We start from the raw sequence: 25,508 nt of genomic DNA on the forward strand, positions 1-25,508 counted from the left end.
GAATTGAATTATGCTTTTATTCTTGGTGTTAATACAACAGTATTTGCTAATGTGTGGTATTCATATAGTATGAATTACAGAAAGCCATCTGCTTTGAATTGAAACAAAGCAACCAGTCCATGACCAGAAATGCCTTGACCCTCAACCCCTCCAATCCACAACAGCTGCAGGTGTAGTGTAGGTAGTTGTCATGCTCTGTATGTAGGGATGCACTTGTTTCTAATAGCATAGTCATATTGTATTTATTGCTCAATCAAACTTTTACCTTCATTTTTTTTTTCTTTTTTTAACAGCAAAATTTTGTAAAGGGTTGAATGATGCTCAATGCAGGACAGAATGGGATATGTACAGCTGTCATTCAGTATGGTTGATCATTCAATACTGTCTTGTTTACTTGGGGATAGTGGGCCTCGCACATTCATGGCAATGTTAAACTTATAATGATGATGCGAGGACCACTTGACATTCCCCCCCACTCCAGGAAGACTCTAATACAAATTGCATTTGCCCGTGAAAGCTCCAGGGGAGTATTGATTATTTGCCATTAAATATCTCTTATTTGAATGTTAAGTACAACTGCAGTTGCCATGAAAAAATAAAACATAAGGGTGCAATTTTTGTAGGGACATCACCAAGTGGCCAGTATTTGGAGAACCAATAATTTTTTCCTTTTTACATGCAGACCTGAAAACTTGAATCCTCATCACTAGAGCAGACACACACAACCATTGGTCACTATGGTGATGTTCCTACAACTATGTATCTAGGCTATTTCTATAGTTAGAATATGTTCCACCTACCTCTGCAGCACACATCAGATATTTCCAGTGATTTTCTGAATGTATTTCACTCTGCTCGAGACTCCTAGTGGCCAAAACTGAGAGGCTTGAAGGAAACGATGTATTTACGTATAGGAGGAACAATGAAACATTAACATATAAATAGTTTTTGATAGGACAAGTGAATTTTATTATTGTAAACAAATCATTTTTCAACAAAGACTGTACTATTGAACATAGTTACCAAGTTCAATCAATAACCAAATAAAACATTGTTTGCCTCGAGTTTCTTCTTCAAATGCAGGAGATTTTTTATGCTTTTCTCTTTTTCTTATGACAATGAAGACCACAGAAAAATTAAATGGATAGAGCCTAAGTTCGGCTATAAAGGTAAGTTGATTAGTGGAAGCAATGGGAACAGCTCAAGCGATAAGGTCTTGCACTTGAGCCAATGGCATGACCTTCAGTTCTGACATTTTTATAGGGGTAGTAAGATCGAATAATTTGAACCTACCAAAGAAAAAGCACTGATTTCATAAAGGCACACTGGCAAACTAAACACCTGCATTTGCCTGGATGGTACTCAACAACATAACCGAGAAAAACTTGTTTCCTCATTTGTTGCACCTCAACTTTCGGGCTTTAATGCAACCTTCATCCTCGTGTACAGTAAAATATATATGTACAAAAAATTAAGTACTTTCATCTTTTCATAGGCCAATTTTGGGCAGTAATAGATTTCAATATATTAAAAAAAATGTGCTCACACCTTTAAATAATAATCCCATACTGAAGAGATAGAGAAAAATAATATATAAAAAATAACAATAAAAAAAAACAAAGGCAAATACTATAAAACTCAACCTGTAAATAAGACTTAAAGTTTGAGACAGCCCATTGCAAGCAGGTAGAGTCCCACCATTACCCTGGACATTCCAGGTAAGATGCCATGTGTGGGTACACCTGCAGGTGGCTGAGATGGCCATGCAGCAGGTCACAGGTAGACCTTGCAGCTCTGCAGTCAGGTCGTGCCTGTAGGTCAGGTCAGGCTTGGGAACATGGGACCTTTCACTCTGCATTCTTGCCTTCCTCTACTTGAAAACTCCAACACTGGCCTGCTTCTGCCTTGCTTTGTCCGTGTTGGTGTATACCTCAAGTGTGGTGAAACCGATGCTCAACCGGCAAGAGCAGGGAGCTTCACTCACTTCCCTCCTTTGTTGTAAGCTCTTCTTTCATCTGGACAGATGCCACCTTCCTGGTCCCAGTCCTCCCCCTTCCCATTGGCAAGTATTTCTCTGACTGCTTTCTGCTCCAGCAGGCAGTGGCTGTGCCTGCTGCTGCTTCTTCCTTCTTCCTTCACACCTGCTGAGTTTTCCGCTGCGTCAGTTGTCCAGGTGCGCTGCTGCTTCAATTGCCTGTCTGCGCAAAGAGCTCAAACCAGCCATTCCTTCAATAGGGCTGCAAAGGAAAAGTATTTGTGTTAATCTCCCAAGTTTTCGGTGTAATAAATAATGACCCATGTTGATCATTTGAAAGAGGGTATTAAAGGTTACTTCATTACAAGCTTCTTTTCGCAGTACTTTCCCATCTTTTGTGTGCAATAGATATAACAAAAGCAACAAAGCAGGTGCAACACTTCAGGTTACAGAAACTTTGAGATCCCTTTTCAAAAGATTTAGCAAGACTATCCCAAACCCTATCATGTATACATACATAGGTAAACGAAGTTTCTTAGCATCTACCTATGTATCTATATACCATGGACTTCTTCCTTAAAAGGAAGATAGCCAAGTCGTGACCACACACCCACTCCCACGTGTGGGATATAAATATTGAGGAATGGTATACTTTTCAATATCGATATGGCCCCCTACACAAACCAAACAACCTGGTTCTAGCAACATTACAATGTCAAGTGATTAATTGGGGTCTTCACTCCTAACCCCTTCACTATAATGTCATCCCTTCTGATGAATTACCCTTTAGCATAACAAGAAAATCTGAAAAAGGGTTACCACAATACAGTTGTAAAGTTTCCAAAATTAGAATATTTAACGAGGGTGTCACTGAGGACTGTTTTATGTCAAAATGGATGAGCCAAATCTCTGAGACGCTGAAAAAAAAGGCTACCTTTGCCCCAGTTAGAAAGGTTATAAGATGCACTCAGTTACTAACCAGGTGCATTTTAAAGATCCTACTACGACCCTATCAAGATCAGCATGAAAGAGGAGAGGACAAGTTGGAATTAAGTGACTATGAAAAAAAAGTAAGTGGGTATCAAAACAAACCTGTGGGAGATCTGAGAGATATTTTGGGGAAGAGCAGTGACCATCTACAACGGCTCCTATGAAAAAGCCAGAAAGGAAATTATGGACGAGATACAATCAGATATGATCAGAGTGGGAAAAAAAAAAAAAAAAGTAATTAAAGATTGGTCAGACCCATCAAAAGCACAACAGCTATGATCCCTAAAGAGAATGACCCATAGATGATGAAAAAGGTAAAGCAATCTCCAAACCCTTGCCTAGCACACTATGAAGGGAGGGACAATGAATGGGTTTTTGGATGGGTGTATGCTTTGACTTGGGCATCACTCTTCTTCCTGAAGACTAAATTTGTTTAGTTACATGTCTGAATCGCACACCTCTCTCAGATTCCCAGCAGTGACTGTTCGCCCCCAATAACTGAAGTGTGATAATGATTTCGGCTGCAGCTATGCTCTCCCTGGTATAGGCTCCTCACCTTCTCTTCCAGTGAATGACCCGACATTCCACCACTACACTTCCTCTCACATTCACATCCAGAACTCTTCCAATCCTCTTTTTAGGCACCACCATATAATCCTTTAATGCACTTTCAATTACCCACCCCCCAGTCAACCACCCTGACTCATGTAAACTAATATTTGTTTTTCTTCTTAATCATTGTATTAGCTATCATCATTTCCCTTTCAATACACATCTCTTAACATGCATATGTATGAACATCTTGATTACCAATGACCACTGGAAAACTGGACTGACCTGAGAGAAGTGATGTGTCTGAGAGGCTGGCATTGTGAAGAAGGCTCGGTCCCCTTGGTACGTGGAGTCCTGGGACAGAAGTCCGTCAGTCTGGCTCTGGAAGTGGTCCACCATGTACGAATCTTGGGAGAGTTCTGCCTGAGACAAGCCTCCACCTTGAGAGAGACCACTCAACCCACCAGACATGCCCTGTAGGAAGAATACAAATTAAAATTTGATTAAAGATCTTTTGTATTTGAATAACATCAATAATCTATACTAAGAATCAGGAATGTCAAGTACCAAGTTAGTCACCTGTGGTATTAGGAGGTCTATTTAAATACCAACTTCAATTCACACATTTTCCATACTACCGGTATGTATCGTCATACAATATTTCACATATTCTATATTACATGCATGCATATACCGATGGCTATTTTCCCCGTGCAAGGGAGGTGGCCAAAAATACAAAGGCATAAAATCCACCCCCACCCATTCCATCCCCACATACTCTATATTACTACACATTTGGCCAGTTTTACTTTTATGACCAAGCAAGCTTAAATGATCACTGCCTCTATATTTTTCTATCCAATTTATAAGCTTTCTATATGATCTATTACTTTAAGATGGTGTTTTCAGGAACATAACTCATTTGAGCAAGGGAGATTTGTACCAAAGGCCTTTTCCCTGACATACAGGGGGTGTTAAAGTTAACAAGTAACTGGATACCCACCTGTGAGAGATGACTCTGGGTGAGTCCTGCCTGCGAATAATTTTGAGTTGTGGGATCTTGTGAGAAGGGTTGAGAGAGCTGGGATGCCATGGCACCTGTGTTTTTGCCATATCTCTTGCTGAGCCCTCCTCTGCCTCCACGGTTACCTCCTCTTCCACCTCCTCGAGCCTGTGAGAGGGCAGCCTGCTGATAGAATCGTGGAGGAACATGTGCCATGTTCATGAACATCCCCACGGGCACTGGCAAATTACTAAGTCCTGGCTGAGACTGTTCAGAAGAGATGTATTCCATGGAATCATGAGCACGTCCATAGGGATCGTACTGAGCTGTAAGAACAAAAATGTACTGTTCAGTTTCTTTTGAAACATACATACATACATATACCAAGGCTTTTCCCCCCTTACCAGGGAGGTAGCCAAAAAGGACAAGGCATAAAATCATTCCCACCCATTCCATCCCCGAAAACACTCCACACCCCTCCACCCTCCCATCTTAGCACCTCCTAGATGACGGGTCATCCCTGCACCCTGTCCACTGCCCTGGGTCTTTTGAAACAGATCTACATAATGATATATTTACCAAGAGCTTTTTCCCCCTTACAAGGGAGGTGGTCAAAGTCAAAGGCATAAATCCACTCCCACCCATTTCATCCCCACATACTCCATTCGCATTCACCAGCCCTCCCTCTTTTCACATATGATTATGATAAATACTCCTTTGTCTCCTTTCCAAATTCGTTCCTTGTGAATGAAAGGCCATCCCCTTGCCTGGGTAGCTATGCAGTAGACAGCACCTACACAGCAGAGCCTGACAACTGAAGCTCCCACTTCATTTACATTGATCCTCCCACCTTGTCCCCTCATGAGTAATATTTTCACAGATGGAGAGCTGATGATTAGCCACTGCTCTCTTCTCCCCAACACTTTGAGCCAAAGAGATAAAAACAGTTCCCCACGGCTACAACACAGACAACAGTCCAAGGTTTCTTCCCGGAGACACCTGTGGGAGTTTCTGAGGACTTTGCCAGCCACTAAAGGGCTGTGGGTTTCAATTTAGTGAAACTCTAGGCAACAATCGATTGACTGGTATGTGTGCATGTCCTATGAAGACTCAAAGCAAATGCATATTTCAACTCCCCACTTAACCTCCTACTTGGAGTATCAAGAACTACTTGAAATAATTCAATTTAATGTTACAAACTCCCCCAAACTCTCTTAATGCCAGTTTGAATCACCTCCACTCCTGACCTCAGCCATAAGTAGAGGAGCCTAACCACTCAGCCAGCAAGCATTCCATCATTACTTCAAATACACATACGTACATACATGCATATACCAAAGGCTTCTCTCCCCCTTATAAGGGAGGTAGCCAAAAAACAAAAGCATAAAATCCACTCCCACCCATTCCATATATACACCAAAACATCCTTTCCCCCCTTTACGAGTAAAGGAAAGTGGTCTAGCCAAGGCACACCCACCCATCTGTTGGCTCTTTCAATGGGTACTGGACAGAAGTGAGATTGAACAAGTTGTATAATAAATCTTGTACGTCACACTAGTAATAAGCTTGTAGGCCACCCAGCCTGTTTCCCAGACCACTTCTAACATCAATGACATGGCCTTACCACGGAAGTAATGTGTTGGCGGTGGTGGACCAGGAGGTGGATGTGCTCCTGCTGTGGTGGTTGGATTGCCATTCAGATGACTTGAACGGTCATACATGGACCCGGGGACCATGGCCTCTCTTGCATCATACATGGCAGTGGTCATGAAGTGCGACCCCGGGTTACTTGGGTTGATGAGACGTTTTGGTTTGCTGAACTGCATCATTGATTCTTTCAGATTATTCAAAGGTCCCTCCACCAAGACCTTCTTCTCCTTGAAGTGATGGAGCAAGTGGTTCCACAGTCCTTGCTAGAAGGAGATAAAAGATCTTGGATTATCACTTCTTTCAAGTGGTGAAGAGAGAGAGAGATATCCTTTGCAAAGAGAGTGGGAGTGAGGAAGGGAAAGAGAACTATTTCTGCCAACAATATTCAGGGCTTCTATCCTATATGCAGTCTTAAGACAATAAAGAAAGGAGGGTAACAGAATTGTGATACTAGGAGTTAAATGTGATCAGCATTATTTTTTGAGTAGACGCATCACCATTCATAAAAGAATGCTATGTGATTACTCTACAAAAAAGATATACCTCTTCTATGGGGAATTAAGACACTTGTACACAATTTACAACAATTCACCTACCCTAGACAACACTTTAGGATTGCCGACTATGATGATTCCATAACGCGATCGCGTAAGGGCTACATTGAGGCGTCTTGGGTCAGACAAGAAACCTATGCCCTGATGCTCATTAGATCGGACACAAGACATGATGATAATGTCCTTCTCTCGACCTTGAAAAGCATCAACACTGGCCACCTCAAGACGTTGATATAATTTCTGGTTCAAGGGGCCTTGATACTGCATATACTGTACCTGTAATGAAAATTACATATTAGTCAATCTATAGATACATGACAATACATATGTACCCATCATGCAGGAGAAGCCAAGAAAAGAGGGAGGGAGGGGAGATGACAGTATGTGGAGATGAAATAGGGAGATAAGCCAGTTATTGTTTGCTGACAACACTGCACTTGTGGCAGGATCAGAGGAGGGATTACGGAAGTTAGTGAGAGAGTTTAGGTGGTGTGCAAAAGAAGGAAGTTGAAGATAAATGTGGGTAAAAGTAAGGTGATGATATGTACAAGGGGAGAATGTGGCAGCAAATTGGGAGTGAGTACTAAGGGAGTAGAGAGCTTTAGATAGTTTGGTGCAAGTGTGGCAGGAAAGGGAAAAGTGGAGGTGGAGGTATAATGTAGATTGAAAGAAGCCAGTAAATTTCTTGGGGGATTAAAAAGTGTAATGAGAAATAGACATTTGGAAATGGATGCAAAGAGGAGATTGTATGAAGGAGTGATTGTGCTGACAGCACTGTATGGGCCAGAAACATGGAACATAAGAGAAGAAGAGTAAACGTCTGAGATGAAATGCCTGAGAAGTATGGTAGGGGTTACTAAGGTTAGACTGAGAAATGAGGAGGAGAGCAGGGGTGGAAAGGGAGTTGAAAGATAGGGTTGATGAAAGAGTACTGGGATGGTTTGGACACATGGAAAGAATGAGTGAAGAAAGATTAGTAAAAGAGGTGTGGAAAGCAGAGGTGGAGGAAGTGAACATGAAGGGGTGACCAAGGATGAGATGGATGGATGGGGTAAAAGGGTCATTGGGAAAGAAGGGAATGTCTGTTGAGGAAGGGAGAAGACAGAAGATAGGGGTGAGTGGAAAATGGTTGTGTATGGATGATGCTGTGATGCATGGGAGTGGGTGGGGGATAGGGGGTGAGGGAGTACGTGTGAATTATATTTTGACAGCTCAATGGTATTTGTCTTCTCAAACAAGTTTATCTGGGGATAAATTAGAGGTAAATCAGAGTCTAGAGGATGTGATGAGTATTTAGGGTCACATGCAACAGGTAATGGAGGAATAGTGGAGGTAAATTGTAGAGGAAGGGAAGCTAATATATGTCTAGGGGTAATGAAGTGTCATGAGAAAAGTATTTCGAGATGGATGACTATATGAAGGAGTGACTGTGCCTATGACACTATATGGAATAGATCTGGAATTTAAAAGTGTCATACAGAAGGAATTTATACAAGTTTGAAATGAAATGTTTATGAGGTATGGTGGAGGGGGATAATTAACCCTGCAGCTTAGCTATGCTCTTTCTGTAAGGAATATACACTTAAAATATACTAACCAAATAAGCTCTCTGTCCTTCATATGGAGTGATGACTCCAATCTGTTCTGGTTTGACACCTGAATTGAGGAATCTTGTTACAATCTTCTCAACACATGATGCTTCTGTCCTGTTGAGATAGGATGTACCAGATCCAGCAATTTCTTCTTGTCCCGAAGTCACATAGAAGAACTGAGGCTTGTCAAGCTGAGGCCATGGGAAGTTGACTCCTTTCATGGTTCTATCAGCTGCAAAATTTAATAAATGAATCTATTAAACAATATTTTTCTATTCCACGTGGCTGTATGCATCTACAATACATATACCAAATGGTCTTTTACACCCTTTTATGGGGCCAAGTCAAAGCATACACTGGCCCTATATCCATCTGAAAACCCATTCTTTGTTCCTCTCAAATTAGCAACTCGAGGATGAAAGGTCATCCCTCTCCCCTGCTATACTGCATAGGTCAAAGTCAATGGAACACAATACAAGCACCGCCACAGCATTGGCCCAACAACCAGAGCTGGTTTACCCCCACCATTTCTATTTATGGTCTTGCTCTGGATGTGTTGAGTCTTGCTATATTGCTTCTGACCTAGGGTAGTGGGCAAGATGCTGGGAGGAGGATCCAACAAAAGAGGAAGAGAGGGGTGGTGAATGGGAGTGGAGTATGTGGGGGGATGAAATGGGTGGGAGTGGATTTAAACCTTTTGACTTAGGCTACCTCCTTTGTAAATGGGGGAAAAAAGCCCTTGGTATATGTATGCATGTACTTAATCTTATAAATAATAATCATCCAGCCAGTGCAAAACATACAAATAAAATCACTATCTTCATCCTTGGACGGGTGGGATTCTGAAACAACTAGGAGCATGAGGGGTATCAACTGTTACAGCAAGGACTTGTTGATGACGAGGGTCTCACCATCTACTACCCCATTTTGCAAAGATCCCTCATAGAAGAAGTTGGAAGGGAACTGAGCCAACTGGGGGTGCATCCTGTACTGCACTGTGAGCCGAAAAGGCCTAATCCCTAGGACTACCAGTCTCTCGAAGAGAGACTGTGAGAGGCCAGCTCTAGAGGCCTTCTTGCACATAACAACTGGACCCAACTGGCAGTGATCTCCAACAAGGATGAGTTGTTTTGCTCCTAACACAACCTGGGATAAGAACACAATTGCATGTAAAAAACACGTACAATACCATTTCTTAATATATATATATATATTTATATACATACAAAATCAGCATATGAGCCATACAAAATATGAAGAAAACAATTCATCATGACATTACCGGCACCATACATTCTGGTTCTGTTGCCTGCATAGACTCGTCGATGAGAATTGAGTGAAACTTAAGTCTGGACAAACGAGGATCACCAGCCCCAACACAGGTACAGCAAATCACATCAGCCATCTCCAGAAGAGTCTGTAGAAGAGAGTGGCAAATGTATCAAACCTGGTTAACAAATCATATGTCCAATACTAGCATAATTCATAAGGCCCACATTATGTCATAGTATAAATCCAGACATGGTATCAACACTCATGCCACAAAGAACTTTCCCATGTGATGGAAGTGTAAGCTAATTCCCTCCCATCCTTAGTCATCTTACTTTGCAGGTAATGGCTAAACCGGGGAAATATTCATTCACTCCTTCCATACCTTTTCAGACTGCTTCTTCAGCATCCTATATCTTTTCTCATCAGCTGAGGAAAGTTCACCAGTTTCTTCTTTCAGTTGTTGAAGTTTTTGCAACTCTCCATTACTGCAATGTAATGGTAATTTAAAAACATTACACGCAAGCAATTAAACATTCTAATGTAAAGAAGTAATTCTACACACATCCAACTTCCTATTACAGTCTGTACAACACAAAAATACTGAAAAAAAAAAACTTTTAATAAACTTGTTCCCACATATAACCAAATAATAAATACATCACGTACTCTTCCAGATTTCTTATTTGGTTGTGTAATGCTAGGAAAGACACCGGTGAATCAATTGCTTCACGAGATTTGGCACACAGCCTTACAACCTGAAACATGAAAGTTAAATCAATCAATCAAATGCTCCTGGTCTAATGGTGGCCCAGAGCTTCCAGGTCAAAATATATACAACTTCAAAGAACATATCTGAACTTCTTTCATATACACATATACCAAAAGGCCCTTCCTCATAAAAGAAGAGGACAGTTCTCACTGGCATATAAATATGGTGATGAATATCTATATACCAAGGGGTTCCCCATCCCTCTTTATAAGACAGGTATCCAAGTCAAAAGGGACATACCTCCCACCCATTCCACTCCCATCCACCACCCTCTCCTCCCTCTCACCATAGCTCCTCTTGGATGACAGGTCATCCATGTATCCCACCCACTACCCTGGGTCAGAAACAATGTAACAAAATACAGTACACTATTTCTGATCCTGGGCAGTGGATGTGATGTGGGGGAGGAAAGGGTGGTGGATGGGAGTAGGTATGTGCCTTTTGATTTGGCTACCTCCTTCATTAGGGGGAAAAAGCCCTTGGCATATAGATAAGCATTCGTTATTTTATCTACATGGCAATGAGAATTGGGATTTGGTAATTGTGTGTGTGTGATACTAACATCCAAAATTATTAAATTCATGCACAATAGAAGTGGAATTGCTTTATATCACCCTTGATGAATTTGCTATCCAATAACTCCCTCTGAACACGCTTTTCTTACCTTCAGTCCTGTCTGATGAATTTTTTCAGTCAACTGATCCACAGCTGTGTTGGACGGAGCACACACAAGAACTGTTCCACCAGTTTGCTTGACTAGCTGATAGACTATTGTGGCGGAAGTAACAGTCTTGCCAGTTCCTGGAGGACCTTGAATTAGGGACAGGGGGCGCTGGAGGGCATGTTTCAGGGCATATTGCTGAAACAAAATATAAGTAATTTTATGATTTGCTTTAATGTTATGAATGCCCCTTTTCTGAGGGGAGTAGGATTGTGTTTCCTTATGGAGAACTCTAAAGCAGGAAATTTAATACAGTATTATGCCCTTCCTACAAATTTCTTTGTTGCCAGGCAGTACTCAAATTGCATTCACAAGCAGACATCCAAAATCAAAACAAAATCACTAAAAATATAAAAATGGATATACCTACATTCTATATATGTATACACACCAACAAGATATATATCCCAGATAATATACATCCTCAAAAGCCTAATGGAATACATACTTTCAAATGTACTAGTACTCAGACAGAGAGAGAAGATAAGAGAGAGAGAGAGAAGATAAGAGAGAGAGAGAAGATAAGAGAGAGAGAGAGAAGATAAGAGAGAGAGAGAGAAGATAAGAGAGAGAGAGAAAATAAGAGAGAGAGAAGAGAAAGAGAGAGAGAAGAGAAGGAGAGAGAGAGAGAGAGAGGGAAAGAGAGAGAGAAGAGAGAGAGAGAGAGAGAGGGAAGAGAGAGAGAGAGAGAAAGAGAGAGAGGGGATGGGAAGGGGAGAGAGAGAAAGAGGAGAGAGAAGAGAACGAGAGAGAGAGGGGATGGGAAGGGGAGAGAGAGAGAGGGAAGAGAAGGGGAGGGAGAGAGAGGGGGATGGGAAGAGAGGGAAGGGGAGGGAGAGGGGGGGATGGGAAGGGGAGGGAGAGAGGGGGATGGGAAGGGGAGGGAGAGAGGGGGATGGGAAGGGGAGGGAGAGAGGGGGATGGGAAGGGGAGGGAGAGAGGGGGATGGGAAGGGGAGGGAGAGAGGGGGATGGGAAGGGGAGGGAGAGACGGGGATGGGAAGGGGAGGGAGAGACGGGGAAAGGGAGGGAGAGAAGGGGAAAGGGAGGGAGGGAGAGACGGGGATGGGAAGGGGAGGGAGAGACGGGGATGGGAAGGGGAGGGAGAGAGGGGATGGGAAGGGGAGTGAGAGAGGGGGATGGGAAGGGGAGTGAGAGAGGGGGATGGGAAGGGGAGGGAGAGCGGGGGATGGGAAGGGGCGGAATGAAGGGGATGGGAAGGGGAGGGAGAGACGGGGATGGGATGGGAAGGGGAGGGAGAGACGGGGATGGGAAGGGGATGGGAAGGGGAGGGAGAGAGGGGGATGGGAAGGGGAGGGAGAGACGGGGATGGGAAGGGGAGGGAGAGACGGGGATGGGAGGGGTAGAGACGGCTGTGAAGGGAGACGGGGATGGGAAGGGGAGGGAGAGACGGGGATGGGAAGGGGAGGGAGAGACGGGGATGGGAAGGGGAGGGAGAGACGGGGATGGGAAGGGGTGTGATAGGGGGTCATGGGAAGGGGAGGGACTGGAAGAGGGAGAGACGGGGAAGGGGAGGGGAGGGAGAGACGGGGATGGGGAAGGGGAGGGAGAGACGGGGATGGGAAGGGGAGGGAGAGACGGGATGGGAAGGGGAGGGAGAGACGGGGATGGGAAGGGGAGGGAGAGACGGGGATGGGAAGGGGAGGGAGAGACGGGGATGGGAAGGGGAGGGAGAGACGGGGATGGGAAGGGGAGGGAGAGACGGGGATGGGAAGGGAAGGGCAAGGAGAGACGGGGATGGGAAGGGGAGGGAGAGACGGGGATGGGAAGGGGAGGGAGAGACGGGGATGGGAAGGGGAGGGAGAGACGGGGATGGGAAGGGGAGGGAGAGACGGGGATGGGAAGGGGAGGGAGAGACGGGGATGGGAAGGGGAGGGAGAGACGGGGATGGGAAGGGGAGGGAGAGACGGGGATGGGAAGGGGAGGGAGAGACGGGGATGGGAAGGGGAGGGAGAGACGGGGATGGGAAGGGGAGGGAGAGACGGGGATGGGAAGGGGAGGGGGAGAGGGGGATGGGAAGGGGATTGAGAGAGGGGGATGGGAAGGGGAGGGAGAGAGAGAAGAGAGAGAGAGAGAGAGAGAGAGAGAGAGAGAGAGAGAGAGAGAGAGGAGTGAGAGAGAGAGAGGAGTGAGAATGTATGCATGTGTAAGTCTATTTGAGATCAACAAGCCTATAGGAAATTAAGAAATTAGGAGAGCAGAGCTATGAATATATCTTAGTTTAGTACCTGAGAATTATTGAGGAGAGGCAGGTTGGGAGCAGAGAGCTGCTTGGGCAAATGTATGTAGCGGAATATGACATCATCCGTTTCAACATGCCCCAGTAAGCGGTGATAAATGTATGGTGACACTGAGGAGTCATCCACAGCAAATTTCTTCAGAGCAGCCTGCATTCTGAAAGTTTAAAAATATCCAATTCACTTATGTCTCATGGCATAAACCCTAAATTCTTATTTCAACTTACCATGTTGACAGTTATCATTATACTTTCGGTGATGGGCACTACCAAGAAAATCAACACAATAAATACACCACACATATATTTGCAAACTTTCATACTTTCAAGGAAAATAATTCTATGGAAAAAAGTTCAACAATAATGTAAGATTTCAAAGAAAACTTTTCCTTCCAGATTTTGGTTTGGGAGGTAAATGTCTTAATGATTACAATACACCCAGAAAAGATGTAAATAAATGACTGTGGGACTTTTTGTCACCTCACTTTTTTGCTAATGAGCCTAACAACTTTATTACAGCTGTCGATGGGCCAGCTGAAATTACCATTTTCATTGAGATTTCATCCGACTAAATATTTGTCATAATACTTGATGAGGCATAAGGGCAAGCATATTACAAACCTGTCAAAACTTGTTGACTTCCATACAAAATCCACCACAAACTTGTCCCTGCAATCTGTAGGCACTCCGACATTTGACTTGAGCTCAATGCCCACCTCCTCACCAAAGTTATCTGGGATTTTGATTACATGGCCCACACCAGACCATGGCTTGTGCAAATCACCCAGGTATCGCAGACGCAATTCATCACCGTGCATCAATCGCATATCTGGGGAGAGAATTTAATTAGTATGAATTTTGAAGGGTGGTGGGCATAAACTGAACAGTTGGAGTTTTATTCATTGATGTTTCGTTCTTACCAGGACATCCTCAAAGTACATGTACTTTGAGAATGTCCTGGTAAGGACAAAACGTCAGTGAATAAAACTACAACTGTTCTGTGTTTAGCTCACCACCCTTCCACTCACTTGCCTTAAATAAATACATATACCAAAGGCTTTTCCCCCTTACACGGAGGGTAGCCAAAAAGAAAAAGGCATAGAAATCACTCCCACCCATTTCATTTCCCATATATTCCACTCCCCTCCAATCTTGGCACCTCCTGGATGACAGGTCCTCCCTGCATCCTGTCCACCGCCCTGGGTCAGTATAAATTTTCCATGGAGGGACAGAGTAGAGCAAGTGTGGCACTGAGCATGATACTTCATGAAGAACTATACATAACAGAGTTCCACAAGACATTCTAATGGGATGGACGAGTTCTACATGATGGGAAAAGTTAATTCCACCTCTGCCTTACACACATTTGCTGCAAGTCTTTCTTTACTCCAAACCACCTCAGCATTCTCTAATCCATCCTACCAGCCAGCTCTCTTTCCACCCCCATATTAGGTTACTGACTGCATGGTAACATACAGTCAATACTTTCGTGACTGTTCAGGGAGCCCCTATAGATCTGAGCGATGCATCATTAACCCACGAGTGTAAAGTTATATATTACTGCCATCCCTTCTTTATGCTGTTTATTTGAACTTAGAACTACCTTTTTCTGATCCCTAAGTGGTGGTGGTGGTTGGTGTTGGTGATGTGTGTGTTGCCACCATGTTCCCAGGAATGTCATAGGAGACTATAAGGGATGATGCGAGGGGAATTACAGATTCCCTTTCTGTATTTTTCTCCTATGTAAGGTCAAGACATAACAATTTGTGGGAGGAGAACTCCAACCAGAACCCGGGTAACTGATAGTCTAGATACCAAATTTGTAATTGTAATCCATTGTGTTATGTTTATCTACAAGTCACTTCAAAACATACATATTCAAGGAACCTCCATACTTAATCTATATGGGTGATATACATTTCCTTACCTCCATCAGTCTTGGCAAGTGTAAAATAAGCACAGATCTTCTTGTTGAGACCCACATCCCACCGCACTTCGATCTTGTCTTGGGTCTGTGCTTCCTTCAGTTTTTTGTCATAATCAGCCTCCAGCTTCACCAAGGGGCCAAAGATGTTCTGATACTGAAATCCATCTTCATATCTGCAAAATTTAAAATACCATGTGAACAAAGGCATCAATAAGATATCCTGAATGTATAAATATGTAAATGTGTGTGTGTGATTCACCATGGACTTGGATCACATGTTGGACTTGTGATCGACAGCTATTTACCTCCCAAAGAGAGCTCAGAGCTCGTATATGACCGATCTATGGATATTGCTGTGACCTGACACACACACACACACATCCCCAACTCCCCGCCTATGTGAATTGGAGTAATGACTCACAGCACACCGATACTGAAATTATTTCAGCCCTGGGCGGGATTCAAACCTGGACTGCTGTAGTGACGGCTGGTAACTAACCACTCCCTCTATTTGTGTGTGTTTACCTAGTTGCATTATACAGGAAGGGAGCTATGCTCATGGTGACCCATCTTTGTATCTTTCAGCATCAAGTTTCTTCTTAAAATCTTGAATAGTGTTTGCACACACTGCTTCTTTGTCTAATTTGTTCCAAAGTATCTATCACTCTGTGTGGGAAGCTATTTTCAGATCGCTTCTGTAATTATTTTTGAGTTTCTTTCCATATATTCGTTTTTCCATTGTCCCATTTCAATAAATCATTCTTATCTAAGATTTCCATTCCTTTCATAATTCTATGGATAGTTAGTAGGTTTCCTCTTTCCCTTCTTTGTTCCAGAGTTGGTAATTCTAATTTGGACAGTCTTTGTTCATATGTCATTTTGGAAAGAGTTGATGACAGTTTTGTTCTTGCTCTTTGTATTCTAATTCTTTTATATTCTTTTTGGTACTGGGTGTCCATAGTGTTGCTGCGTACTTGAGTTTTGGTCTTATTTGTGTAGTTGTATTTTTTTTATCATTTCCTCGTCCATATAGACAAATGCCACTTTTATTGATCTCAATAAATTGTAGGTTTCTCCGACTATTTTATTAGTATGCTTGTCCAGTATGTCTTTGCTGATCATCACTCCAAGGTCTTTTTCAGTTTACTTTTTTGACCTCTTCACCAATTTTATAATCTCTTGATATTCTGTTTTTACTTTTTCCAAATTCCATTATACTACATTTTACTTCCCATTTTTTAGTTCATTTCCAGATCCTGTCCAAGTCTTGTTGTAACGAGTTGCAATCCTCCTCCGTTCTTACTCTTTAGTATTTTTGCATCTGCAAAAAAATTCATATAGCACTACTCCTTCATCCGTGTCATTTATGTATATGACAAACATGAACAGGGGCAGTACTAATTACTACTCTCATTTTCCTCCTTGTCAGAAGTCTTTCATCCATTCCAATAAATTTTCCTCTGATGCCACCTATTGACTATTTTCCTTATTAGTTTCATGTGGTACCTTATCAAATGCCTTTTGAAGGTCCAGAAAGGCAGTCTGCCCAACCATTTCTCTCTTGTATTATATTTATTAATCTCGATTAGAAGCAGATCAAGATTGTTGTACATGATCTTGTCTGAATCCAAATTGATTTGGATTCACTATAGTTTTTTCTTCCAAATATTTAACCCATCTATTTTTGATTACTTTTTTGCAAATTTTTGCTACTGTGCTTGTCAGGGAGACCGGTCTGTAATTTGATGGATCTTCCAAGTTTCCTCCCTTATAAATCGGTACAATGTTTACATTCTTCCAGTCCTGTGGCACTTTTCCTTCTTTAAGTGAGAATTTAATAATATTGTATATTTTATGTTAATTCTTCCATGCATTCTTTCAGTATCCAGTTTGCAATTTCGTCTGGACCATGTGATTTTCTGACATCAAGGGTTTTGATTTGGTCACTGATTTCCTTCCGTGTTACAATTACAGGCACACCTCGACTTACGTCGTTTCGACTTACGTCGTTTCGACTTACGTCGTTTTCGAAGATACGTCGGTTTTCAAAAATAATATGGAAAAAAATTCAAGTTGTCGTTTTACTTGACTTTACGTCGGTCAGCCAATAATGGAATCGCATAAACACCAAAAAACGTTTCAAGCGTTTCAAGCAATTCATGTTACAATAAATAAGAATAAAAGCATGTAAAATTATATAAAGATTCAGTAACTGCTAAAATATATACCATAAAGTAGTATGGCCTAGTCCACTAGAACATGAAATCGCAACGGTACTTCCAATACGTATTTACCGTAAGCGGCGTCTCGACTCCCGCAATTCTTTTGGATTATTATCTGTTTACTGAAGTTTTGTAAATTTTCTCATTAACATTCACTTGTAACTGTAATATTTGCCCCCATGCCTCCTAAGAAAAGTTCTAGTGAAAGTGCTAAGCGTCATGCTATTTCGCGGGAGAAAATGGCTATGATAAAACGTCATTGTAATGGTGAAAAAGTTGTATCGATTGCACGATGTTTTGGAGTAAGTCGGACAACTGTATCAACGATTGTGCATAATAAAGACAAGATTTTAACACATGTCACATCTGAAGCCCCATTGATGAAGAACACGATCATCAACAAGAAAAGAGGTAAGATATTTGAAGAAATGGAAAATCTTCTTTCGATTTGGGTTGATAGGAGGAATCGTCAGAATGCGAATCTTAGTCAAGAGCTCATTCAGGAAAAAGCGTTGTCTTTGTTTGAGGACCTAAAGGAAAAATATCCAGATGAGAAAGATGTAGATTTCAAAGCAAGTCCTGGATGGTTTATGAGATATAAAAACAGGAGAAATTATCACTTCCTTAAAAGACAAGGTGAAATCGCATCAGCTGATGAACAAGCAGCAGCGGAATTTCCTGCTACACTGAAGAAAATCATCGAAGAAAACGGGTTTCTTCCTGAGCAAATTTTCAACGTAGACGAAACAGGATTATATTGGAAGAAATTACCAGATCGTTCATTTGTTTCCAAGGAAGAGAAAACGATTCCAGGTTACAAGGTCTCAAAAGAATGTGTGACCATAATGTTGGGAGGTAACTGTGCAGGAGATTTTAAATTAAAGCCTCTGTTTGTTTATCATGCACACAACCCCCGTGCCCTGAAGAATATACCCAAAGCATCTCTCCCTGTTATATGGATGGCTAACTCAAAAGCTTGGGTCACTGTTGTTATTTTCGAAGATTGGTTTTTCAATAATTTTGTCCCAGCAGCAGAGAAGTATTGTAAGGAGAAGGGGATTCCTTTTAAGGTTTTACTTATCTTAGATAATGCTCCTGGCCACCCACAAAACATCGCAGATTTTCACCCCAACATTACCGTCATATACCTCCCCCCAAACACTACGTCTATTCTCCAGCCAATGGATCAGGGGATAATTGCTATATTCAAACGTTATTATATGAAGCGTACGCTACGGCAAACAATAGCTGCAATTGAAATGGATGAGTTTATCACACTTCGCGACTTTTGGAAGGGATATGACATCTACAAAGCTTTACAGAATGTAGCAGCAGCATGGAATGATGTTCAGAGCACTGCTATGAATGGTGTATGGAAAAAGCTATGCCCGCAATTTGTGCACGAGTTTAAGGGCTTCGATACTGTTGTTGTCAACAAAGATTTGGTTACAATGAGCAAAGAGCTGGATATGAATTTGGAGGAAGAGGATTTCACAGATTTATTTGAAAAAGACAAGGAGTTACTGACGAACAAGGATTTGATGGAACTTCAGGAGCAACAAAAGAAAGAAGAAGAAGAGGATGATGAATCTGAGCCACGCCACTTCACCATTAAGAAAATGGAGGAAGCATTTGCACACATCGAAAAAGGTCTTGCTATGTTTGAGGATATGGATCCAAATGCTCAACGCTTTTCCAAGATAATGGGGGCTTGTTATGAAGCTTTTGCTCCTTATAATCTAATCCTTGAAGAAAAGAACAAGAAGACGGTTCAAGGCACTCTTGACCAGTTTTTACGCGTCGAACGACGAGAATCAGCTGATGTTGATGTCGACAATCCCCAGCCATCTACGTCTACAACGTAAACATCAACATATTGTATCTACTGTTTTGGTAAACTGAAAATACATTAAAGTTTTTCACTTATTACAATATGATTATATGTAAGCTTGAAATAGTTTTTATTTCTTTGTTTTTTGTTTTGTTTTACCGTATGTTATTGACAATGCATTCATAGAGTACAGCACCGCGAAATAGCAACGCGTAACCATTGACATAATTTATGTACTGCATTGGTAAATTAAAAATACTTTATTCAATTTTTCACTTATTACAAAATTATTGTAAGCTTAAACTAGTTTTTTGTTTTGTTTCACCGTATGTAATTGACAATGCATTCATAAAGTACAGCAAATTGTACGTATTGATGAATAAGTACAGGTACTTTTTTATACTTTATTACAAAATGATAAATAAATGTTCTGTTTGGAAACTTAAAATAGATTTTTATTAACCTTGTTTAATAAAAAATGCAATCAAAAGTAAAAGTACTGAAAAATGGCTATTGGCAGTTTAGCCTAGGCTACACCAGGCCTACCTAGCCTACTTGTAAGCAAATTCGAATTACGTCGTTTTTCGACTTACGTCGTGTCTCCTGGAACCACTTAACGACGTAAGGTGAGGTGTACCTGTATTTCTTTCATTGAGGGGGATATCTATTTCCTTACAGTTAGGTGAGTTTTCTATTGTGAATACTGATTTGAAGTGGTTGTTCATAATTTCAGCCATTTACAGTTCTTCTGTATATTCGTATTTACCATGTATGTGTGTGTGTGTGTGTGTGTGTGTGTGTGTGTGTGTGCGTGTAATGTCATTTGCTCTGATTAAAACAGTTGTTGGGAGTGTTTGGGAGGGTGCGCAAGACAAGAAAATTATAATTAAATCTGGGCAAAAGTACAGAGAAATTTACAGAAAAATCTGCTTTGCATTTCTTGAATGGAGGAGACACTGGGGTTCCTATATGATGAGGTGATGCATCTTTGACCCAAGCACCTATGGAGTGCTTATGTAGGAGGGGCAACGAATGGGTTTTTAGATGTGTAAGGGACGAGTGCTAGGCCATATGCTTCAACTCTGCCACCTGCCTGGGAGACCAGGCTTTTTGGTGTGTGTACTACAGGGTGGCAATAACAATTATAACTATATCAAATACAGGATCAACTTGGCTCACCTAAGGCAAACTTGCTGAGGTTCTTCATCTATGCCAGGTCTTTCCAAATCATCAAAGGTTGCCGATGCATTCTCTTTCCACAATTCTTCTAACTTGTTGATCTGTTGAGCCGTTATTTGTCGTGCTCTTAGTTGCTCAGCCTCTGAAGGAACTCGCACCAGCCATGGAAGAAGAGCTCTGTCATTGATGAGGGGCTTCCACTGCTCTGGATCCCTAAAGTTGTCATTATTTGGAAAACCAATTAAGAGATAGGGTAAGGGTCACTCTTTAAATTGAGAAATTGAGACAACTGTACACATATTCTGTCCTTACATTCAGGTTAAGTTCCCTAAACATGTCAGTTTTATGCAGCCTTTGACCATACTAACCAATTCATGTCTCTCAGAGAACTCTGTGCAGCACAAGGTTGTCGGCACAGTAGAACTACCACAGACTCTGCCTTTGCTGGGATGAATCCTAACACAAAGACATTCTTGACAGCACAAGAATAGCATTCCAGCACAGTGTCCCTCACCAATCCATCCTTGTGTAGACTCACCTCCTATAATCATTAGACAAAGTGTCATTAGAAAAACAAGTTAATTCATTCAATACTAAGACTAACTTGAAGCAAATTCCAAATAATGTTAATTGGCTATTGAGCACAACAGAGGAGCCTCAAGAGTAATCTAATTCAGGCTGAAGTTCAGCCTCATCTACAGAGCACAATGGTATGGTGCTAGCTCTTAAATGATATAAATATTCCAATGTTTGAGTTCTTCCTATATTAATATCACACATTCTTGCCATCCACTGGAAGGCACAAGAACTCTTCCATAGTATGATTAAATACATACATACAAACAGCTTTTTCCCCCCTTACAAGGGAGGTAGCCAAAAAACAAAGTCATAAAATCCACTCCCACCCATTCCATCCCCACATACTCCACTCCCATTCAGCCCCCTCCCTTGCTCTATCTTGGATCCTGGATGATGGGTCACCCCTGCATCTCACCTACTGCCTTGGTCAGTGCTTAGTTGCACATCCCCAGCAAGGTCGCTTCATTCAATAAAATCCTACAGTTCATATTCATGAATGTACCTACCTTGTGTTTTGCCCTGACAAGATGGTTGATTATGTGGGAGCCTGATGTGTTGCCCCTGCCATTGCAAAACCATTTGTGGCACACATTGCACATAACCACTGAGGAAGGGTCATGAATGCCACAGTATCTGCAAGCCCACTCCGGCAGTTCCTACAATGGATAAAATACAGGAATAAGTGTTACAAAAAATAAGCTGTCTATAGCTTAATTCCAAAATGAATTGGCACCTGCAAAACTTTCCAACATTTGATAATAGATGTAACAGTAGCAGCAGGGCTGGTACTACCAAGATTCGAGCCCTCTCAACATAAAACTAATAATCATACAACTTCTGTATCTTTACTTTTATTTACTGTTGCCTTGAAATATAGTGGACACACTACAGTATTAGGGTAAGACAAAAATTAATGTTGTTACTTGTTACCTTGGCATAGAAAGCATTTTCTTCCTCCTCCTCTTCAAACTGCAGCTCCGCCAATGTCTCTGTTGCTTTCTCCACTTCAACATCAACATCCTCTCCATTCACAGTCACCTAAGAAGAGGTCAAAATGTCAATATATAAATCAGGATCATAAGTATATTGATACTCATCCACAGCAAATTCAAGATCACCAAGAGAGAGAGAGAGAGAAAAAAAAAAATAAATAAATAAAAAAATAAGATCCCGAGCCCAGTACATATATACTACGGGCTTTTCCCCCCTTTATAAGGGGGGCCGCCAAATTCAAAAGGCATAAATCCGCTCCCACCCATTTCTTCCCCACATACTTCACTCCCATTCACCACCCCTCCCTCCCTCTTTTCTTGGGTCCTCCTGGATGAAGGGTCATCCCTGCACCTCGCTCACCACCCTGGGTCAGAAGCAATGCAGCAGGATACAGCACATCCACAGCAAGGCTGTTTCATTTAATTGGCAACTCCCCTTCTCCATCCCTTCATGCAGAAGAGAAAACAGGAAGAAATCCCTTCAGGCTATGTCAATATCTTTCACACACACTCCCCAACCCCCCATCCCCACCCACTCCCTTCCATGCATCACAGCATAATAGAGAGACAAAAATAAGTAAATCATATATGACGATAATGAAAATAAACGGGAAAAATAAATAAATAAAAATCAATTAATCAATCGCTGCTTCCTGTTCCACCATGTAAAACCCACAGTTTTACAGTGACTGGCAATAATCCCCAGGCTCTCCCACATATATTTATGGGAAATTTTGGATTATTTTCAATGTCGCATTAGTGAGTGACTTTATGTCAACAGGTGGGTGGTTGGGGGAGAGGAACAGTCAATGGTAGTCAGGTCTCAAGTGAAAAAAGTGTATGAAATACAGTTGAAGTTAATAAAGAGATCCCGAGCCCAGTCCAGAGATCAAGTGTCAGCCTCTCAGAGGAGAGGAGGTTCATGGGTTTTGAAAATGGGCACCTTTGCCATCCATATTGCAGAATCACTACAAGTGGGGATTTGTCACTGGTCCCGTAATAAAAACGGAGCACATGAAGAATTGTCACTCCAGAATGCCAACATGAAGAATCATCACCCCATGAGATCCCACCTGAAGAACTGTCACACCATATGCCGAATATCAACAGTGGAATAAAGATTAGGTTAGGTTAGGTTAGGTTAGGTTAGATTAGCTTAGATTAGGTTAAATGAAGTTTATGATTATTGTCATCAACTTAAACGAAGAATCGTAAACCCAGGATGGCCCACATGAAGAATTGTCACCCCAGGACAGCCCACATGAAATTTGTCACCCTGTCAAAGTCTGGGGTGACGATTCTTCATGTGATCCATAAAAACTATAATATACTTGTCCAATAACTACATCCCCTAAGTTCTCTTTCATAACTAATAAGTGACAGATTTTCTAACTTCCATGGGAAATTTAAATTAAAGAAAAGAGATGAGACAGAGGCCCAGACCAATGACAAATATACATTACAAAGAGTTGTGCCCAAGAGTGGCAGCACAGAGGTGGTTGGCAAGGAGTACAAGATAAGGTACAATAGTTACCACTACAGTACAACTTGGCAATCTTTTATCACCAGCCCGTGACTCAGTGTGAAACAATGGTAATCTGTTATATCCACAAAAAGCACATCCTATCATAGAAATAGTAATAACTTCAGTGACTAAGTCTTTCATTAACATCTTTCTGACAAACATGAATAATCAAAATTTGTTCTGTACACTGCTTTCATATTCTGTGAACATAATCACATCACACAAATCCAACACCACCATAAAATGGTTGTCTTTGCTGTTGCCTCACACACTTTCAAAGCCCACGAGAATGATTAACCTATTCAACACTATACTAAGCCATAAATGAATATCAGAGTACAGTTGCTTAATACAGAAAAAAAGCAGATATCCAATGACCTCAAACAAAATTGAATAAACTTTTTTTTTTCATTTCCTGAAATGTTATCTCAACAACCACGGCACAATTTTCCCCTCCCTAACAAAACCTTTCTACATCAATATTACACGTCTGTCACAACATTCATTTTGAAGTCACATCTGTACTATACTTTGTGCAGCTGTGCAAAAAGAAATCCCTTGAAATTATATAATTAATCAACCCTCATGAGTAGTTACATAGTACCAATCATTCTATTGTCTTTGTCTTACAGGAGACCTGTAGACTGCAAGAAAACAGTCATGGCCACCAGTTTAGTTCATGGGCACTCTTACGAGTTAGCTATCTGAAATGTTATCTGTGCCACTGCGCAATTTTTCATGCTCCCTTACAAAACCTCTTTCCACATCAATGATGTATGTCTGCTATAACACACATTTTTGGTCACAACTGTACCATACTATATACAGTATTTTTGGTGCAGCACTGCACAAAATAATACCTTGAAATAATTAATCAACCCTTACGAGTAGTTACAGGAGACCTGTAGATTCCAAGAACCAGTCATAGCCACCAGTTCAATTCATAGGCACTCAACGAAAATATCTTATGAGTTGGCTGTCTAGAGTGAATTTTGGACAGTAAGATAATATACTCCATCTTCTGTTACACAAAGGCCTAATTTTTCAGAAATGATCATCAAAATGTCAAAATACTTTAAAAATATAAATGCCCTATTACAAAACAATTTCTACTGATATAAATTATCATTTCTAACTTTCTTTGAGAAACCACATGTTCATTTGTCTTCTAGTTCCCAGCAGCGTGGAGTCTGACAAGATAAGGATAGGTCACTAAAGATAAGAGGTCTAACATACCCACACACACACAGGAAGATCACTCATGCCACCCTGTCCATGTAATTCAAGAGAAAACAGAACTCCATAACATATAACATCTGGTATTATTATGCCTTCCCAAATATATTCTCCAAATATCTATCCTTGTTCATCTACTGACAATAATATCTGGATAAACCCATCAAATCCAATGAAGAACATAGTAAAGAAAGCTACGGATACATTGAAGATATAGACAATAGGGAATGTCGACAAAAATCTTGATACAACACAAAAAATAGGAGACTTGAAGCATAAAACTATCTATGGCTATACCCTAAGAAAAAGTTAATTTCTAAAGAGAGAGTATAGTGCCAGAGGACTGGAGGAGTGCCTGTATAGTTCCCCTTTACAAGGAAAAAGGGGACAAGTGTGAGTGTAGTAGTTTCAGAGGGATCTGCTTAAGTGTAATTGGGAAGGCTTATGGAAGACTCCTGATTGAGAGGATTAGGAGAGGAAGAGAGGGAGTAATTGGTGAGGAACAGTGTGGGTTTAGGACAGGTGGGGTTGTGTAGTTTTTAGAAGAATAGTAGAGCATGCATCAGGATTAGAAATGGAGAGAGTGAGTGGTTTGGGGTAAAGGTGGGGCTTCATCAGAGATGTATTGTCACCCTGGCTGTTCAATTTATACATGGATGGGGTGGTGCGAGAGGTAAATACAA

At 41.4% G+C, this 25,508-nt stretch overlaps 1 protein-coding gene across 2 annotated transcripts in view; it reads right to left on the reverse strand.

Annotated features, from left to right (window-relative positions):
• Positions 1-682: 682 nt before the first annotated feature.
• The window catches only part of Upf1 (Upf1 RNA helicase), a 30,456-nt gene continuing 5,630 nt past the window's right edge, over positions 683-25,508 (reverse strand). The window contains exons 2-20 of one of the 2 annotated variants that reach the window (XM_076185465.1): positions 22,003-22,110; positions 21,579-21,728; positions 20,862-21,034; positions 20,494-20,706; positions 15,262-15,434; positions 13,956-14,163; positions 13,327-13,492; positions 11,022-11,216; positions 10,255-10,343; positions 9,971-10,073; positions 9,599-9,733; positions 9,228-9,462; positions 8,322-8,548; positions 6,767-7,000; positions 6,145-6,433; positions 4,521-4,846; positions 3,803-3,991; positions 3,068-3,123; positions 683-2,237 (exon numbers count right to left, since the gene is read on the reverse strand). In XM_076185465.1, coding sequence (XP_076041580.1) covers positions 3,112-3,123; positions 3,803-3,991; positions 4,521-4,846; positions 6,145-6,433; positions 6,767-7,000; positions 8,322-8,548; positions 9,228-9,462; positions 9,599-9,733; positions 9,971-10,073; positions 10,255-10,343; positions 11,022-11,216; positions 13,327-13,492; positions 13,956-14,163; positions 15,262-15,434; positions 20,494-20,706; positions 20,862-21,034; positions 21,579-21,728; positions 22,003-22,110 — 3,225 coding nt within the window. In that variant the 3' untranslated portion in view covers positions 683-2,237; positions 3,068-3,111. The remainder of the gene's footprint in view (positions 2,238-3,067; positions 3,124-3,802; positions 3,992-4,520; positions 4,847-6,144; positions 6,434-6,766; positions 7,001-8,321; positions 8,549-9,227; positions 9,463-9,598; positions 9,734-9,970; positions 10,074-10,254; positions 10,344-11,021; positions 11,217-13,326; positions 13,493-13,955; positions 14,164-15,261; positions 15,435-20,493; positions 20,707-20,861; positions 21,035-21,578; positions 21,729-22,002; positions 22,111-25,508) is intronic. The other variant, XM_076185466.1, reaches the window with a different exon arrangement.

Source organism: Oratosquilla oratoria, chromosome 5 (assembly GCF_046742065.1).
Source record: "Oratosquilla oratoria isolate Oo_2021 chromosome 5, ASM4674206v1, whole genome shotgun sequence".
Classification (NCBI taxonomy): Eukaryota; Metazoa; Arthropoda; class Malacostraca; order Stomatopoda; family Squillidae; genus Oratosquilla; species Oratosquilla oratoria.